This window comes from Clupea harengus, chromosome 7 (assembly GCF_900700415.2).
Source record: "Clupea harengus chromosome 7, Ch_v2.0.2, whole genome shotgun sequence".
Lineage (NCBI taxonomy): Eukaryota > Metazoa > Chordata > Actinopteri > Clupeiformes > Clupeidae > Clupea > Clupea harengus.
Genome location: NC_045158.1, coordinates 26504931 through 26509930, shown reverse-complemented (window position 1 = coordinate 26509930; position 5000 = coordinate 26504931). Strand labels below are relative to the sequence as shown.

Here is a 5000-nt window from a genome sequence, read left to right as displayed (position 1 = left end):
GTTGCCTGGACCTGTCACCTGCTGTAAAGCTGTGCAGGATCGGTGGAATGCTCGCCCCTCACCACGTTCAAAATCATTACAACACGCCCCTACCTTTTGTTTGTTTAGAAAGGAGGGACTTGGTATCATGCTATGAACACTCATTATACTGTCTTTATACTGTATCTTTCTTTCATTGACTGTCAAACTTCATAGTGATTCGGTGGCTAGGGCAAAACAACAATGACACAACAATGACTTACAACTTACAAAGCATGTATGCGTGATATTATAGTTGTACTGTATCTCTCTTTTTCTTTTTCCCTCTCTCCACCCCTCAGACAGGGGGATGAGTCAGACAGCACGTTTATTGTTCTGAGTGGGCGTCTGCGCTCCGTCATCATGAAGGATGATGGGAAGAAGGAGCTGGCTGGAGAGTACGGCCGCGGTGACCTCATTGGGGTGGTGAGTGGCCCGACCCGCTCCATGTGAAGCTCTGATAAAGTTCACACTGACTCACGATCATGTTTCGTTTTATTTTTTTAAATGTTATTATTATTGTTTTTCCTGCTCTATTCCTTGCTCTGTTCAGTTCTACACTATTTCATTTTTTAATGATGGCTGTGTTAAGGTACTAAAAGCTTCACTCAAACTGTCACCAACACTGTTACTGAAACTTTGCAGTCATCCTGGTTGAAATCATGGGTGCAATGTAGCTTTCACCCTTTCACACTACAATTTCTTTGTTCATAAAGGGCTGGCACCAGAGCACTGCATTTGATTAATGAAACTCCCAGAGCATTGCATTTGATTAATAGAGCATTGCATTTGATTCATAGAGCACTGCATTTGATTCATAGAGCACTGCATTTGATTCATAGAGCACTGCATTTGATTCATAGAGCACTGCATTTGATTCATAGAGCACTGCATTGCACAGATAAGCTGGTAACCCGCGTCTCTGGTTCTGCCCAGGTGGAGGCGCTCACGCACCAGAAGCGGGCCACCACGGTGCACGCCGTCAGAGACTCGGAGCTGGCCAAGCTGCCTGAGGGGGCGCTCAACTCCATCAAGAGGATCTACCCACAGGTCTGCGTGAGGGAGAGGAAAGCCCTCTGTCCCCATTCATTCCCTTGAACCAGGCCACCCAGATGAGCTAACCCACAGGCCTCCACATAGCTCTTTCTATACCTACTGTGACTATCATGAGCTCTCGTGTGGTCAGACTTCTCAAAGAGACTCTTTAAATATGCATTTATACACTTGGATTATCAGACCAAAGCAACCTATTGAGTCTATTCTCTCATCTCTTTGATTTGTGAAATGTTTGATAGTCAGTTAGTCAGTCAGTTAGTTAGTGATTTTTGTGTGTGTCGTTGTGCTGCTGATGATTTCTCCTCCGGTGGTGAAGGTGGTGACTCGTCTCATTCACCTGCTGGGCAAGAAGATCCTGGGGAATATGCAGCAGGGCAACGGACCCCTGACAGGTGGGTGTGAGAGAGAGCTCAGAAGAGACTTTTAGCCGCGGAAGGGGAGCGGGGGGCAGAAAGAGAAAACTAGAGAGAGGGGGAGAGAGACACAGAGACGTATGAGGTTTGGAAACGGGTAAGAGTAATTGTGTCAGAGCTGTCATCTATGTCATGCAGTTCTATACTGTCGCTCTCCAAATGTCTTGGAAGAGAGACAGACAGACAGACAGACAGACAGACAGACAGACAGACAGACAGACAGACAGATTGTCTGAGAGCCATGCAGAAGAACACAGTTATCCATAACTTCACATGAGATGGGAGACAGACAGACAGACAGACAGACAGACAGACAGACAGACAGACAGGCAGGTATCCATAACTTCACATGAGATGGGAGACAGACAGACAGACAGACAGACAGACAGATAGACTGAGAGCCATGCGGAAGAACACAGTAATCCATAACTTCACATGAGACGACAGACAGACAGACAGACAGACAGACAGACAGACAGACAGACAGACAGACAGACAGACAGACAGACAGACGGACCAGGGCACAAAGAGTGAGACAGAACTATGGGTACAGCATGTGTTTCCCCTGACGCATCATCTCCTGTACCACACAGCTCACGGCGCGGGCCTCCAAACTCCGGCCAGTAAATGGGACGCAGGGAACCCGGCTTCAAACCTGTCCACCGTCACCATCCTGCCTGCGTCCGACGAGGTGCCCCTGACCACCTTCACCCTCGAGCTCCAGCACGCCCTCCAGGCCATAGGTCAGCACAGGCCTGTTGCCTAGCGCCCACTCAGTGTGGATGAGCATGCTAGGTCATAGCATCGCTAACTCTTACTGAAGACATACAGGCCTGCTGCCTAGAGCCCACTCAGTGTGGATGAGCACGCTAGGTCATAGCATCGCTAACTCTTACTGAAGACATACAGGCCTGCTGCCTAGAGCCCACTCAGTGTGGATGAGCACACTAGGTCATAGCATCGCTAACTCTTACTGAAGACATGTATTTATTGTTTTTACTCCATTACAACTCGTGTATATTCGACTTTTAGTACTGTATTTGAGCGTTCCTCATTGAGATGGCAAAACTAAAACTAGGCATTCCATCTGTAATGATTAACGACAGCATGACTAACGGAGGCCTTTGCCTCTCCTTCTCTCTGGGCTCTCTGACCAGGTCCCACTCTGCTCCTCACCAGTGACATCATTAGACAGCAGCTGGGTGCAGCAGCACTGGACAGGTGAGCTGGTACTCACAGTCATATGCCACGTGGACAGGTGAGCTGGTACTCACAGTCATATGCCATGTTGACCGGTGAGCTGGTACGCCCAGTCATATGCCACGTGGCACAGGTGAGCTGAGACTCACAGTCATATGCCACGTGGATGAGGTGAGCTGGTACTCACAGTCATATGCCACGTGGACCGGTGAGCTGGTACGCCCAGTCATATGCCACGTTGACCGGTGAGATGGTACTCACAGTCATATGCCACGTACACAGGTGAGCTGGTACTCACAGTCATATGCCACGTGGACAGTTGAGCTGAGACTCACAGTCATATGCCACAGGTGAGCTGGTACTCACAGTCATATGCCACGTGCACAGGTGACCTGGTACTCACAGTCATATGCCACAGGTGAGCTGGTACTCACAGTCATATGCCACGTGGCTGGCATCACGCGTGTGTCCCTTCTTGTGGCATCAGTAGGCATGCTGGCCTCTTTCATATCATATTTAGAGCAGCCAACCATGCTGTGCTGGGCCCTGAAAGGTGCACACATATGGGTTTCTCTCATTTCAGGTGACACGCACACATAACCTGCTGGGGGTAGGGCCTGAACCATTTGGGAAAATAATCTAATTGCGATTTTTTTTTTTTCCCCAATATTGCGATTGCGATTTAATATGCAATTTTCTTTTATCCTCTTTTTTTCCCCCAACAAAACGTAACGAATGATTTAAATATGACCAACACAATATTAGATACATTTAGTGTAAAATATTCTTTCCCACGTTTTACATTTTTATTTAACTGCTCATTACAGAAACAAGAACACTGTGCATTTAAGTAATTTAAACAAAGTCATTGTAAGTATAAACACAAGGCATGCACTTTTTAAACACTGTGTGCAAAATGTACCATCTTAAGAAAAAAATAAAAAGACCATGTTGTAATCGCACACGTTGCGGTTAGAAAATCACGTTTTATCGCAAATGCAATTAATCGTTCAGCCCTAGCTGGGGGTGCACATACTTGTTCTTCCACTTGTTGTTGTGTGTCTCATCTGTTCCCTCATCTCTCCCTCCTGTCGGTCAGTGTGCATGAGTATCGGCTGTCCAGCTGGCTGGGTCAGCAGGAGGACCTCCACCGCATCGTGCTCTACCAGACGGACACCGGCCTGACGCCCTGGACCCAGCGATGCCTCCGCCAGGCCGACAGCATCCTCATCGTGGGCCTGGGAGAGGGGGAGCCCACCGTGGGAGAGGTGGGTACTGACGGAGAAGGGATTTACGGCCTTTCACCGTCTATGTGTATCACGTTTGTTTGTCGTTGTTTTTTTGTCACTCAGCAGGCATGGCGATTTATTAAGTACAAATGTATATTTACTCGGTGCTTGTGAAAAGAGTTTTAATTTTCACTATCAAAACTAAAAGTTAAATGCAAAGTGATGTCTGTACAGGTTAGAACAGCTGAAAGAAAATGGCCAGAGTAGTTTAGGGTTGTTCAGTTGTTCTAGTGACTTACAGTTCAGTACCTCAACACTGTGCTTGCTACAGAGAGGAAAAAAGTGTTCATTTGCAAAAGTAATGTTGGCCTCCACACTGGACAATTGTTCACAATTCACTGAAAACTCACAAATCTGACATTTTGATCAGACTTTGGCAAAATAAAATATTGTCTCATCTCACACAATGAGAAGTGAATTGGGGAGCAGTATCTTACATACAGGCTTGTCTTACATACTTACATCTTACATACTCCACATTCTATTCAGAGGGGTTTGACTGTATGACCATGCTTTGGCAACTAGAAAAGCACATTTAACAACAGGACCTCTTACTTCTGCCTACTGAACACGTGCCGTGCAAAAATCACATCTGAGGCAAAAGCAAGTCTGAATGTCAGCCATCATAGTGTCGGAAATCTGTGTGAAGAACAGAGGCTGGGGAAACAAAGCATTTTAAGACTCAGTGGCACCCAGTCACTAATCTCTTCTGAGCGCGAAAACATGGCAAAGGAGATCGGATTTCCGCGGAATGATTAGTGAGTGGATTAGCGCCTAAAAGTCCTTAATGAGAGTGATTTTCACAAAGGCTTATCGAGTGCAGGCTTTGAAGGCGAGACGCAGCAGAGGAAATGAAATAGAATGCTGAAGCTATGGTGACGCACAGGAGGCCTTCGGGGTGCGAGCCATTCCAAATAACATTTAGCCACAAACCGCCGCGGTGTGGTCGCACCCCTCTGCTGCAAGAATGGGGTGGTGTTTCTGCGTCATTAAGCAAAATGTGTCATTATTATAGCTCCATAAC

The 5000-nt window shown here is 46.9% G+C and overlaps 1 protein-coding gene across 1 annotated transcript in view; it reads left to right on the top strand.

Annotated features, from left to right (window-relative positions):
- Window positions 1–5000, top strand: part of pnpla7b (patatin-like phospholipase domain containing 7b) — a gene marked incomplete at its 5' end in the record, with an annotated part of 24759 nt that overhangs the window by 9338 nt on the left and 10421 nt on the right. The window contains 6 exon segments of the mRNA XM_031570971.2: window positions 321–444; window positions 955–1068; window positions 1391–1466; window positions 2081–2230; window positions 2645–2708; window positions 3787–3955. Coding sequence (XP_031426831.2) covers window positions 321–444; window positions 955–1068; window positions 1391–1466; window positions 2081–2230; window positions 2645–2708; window positions 3787–3955 — 697 coding nt within the window.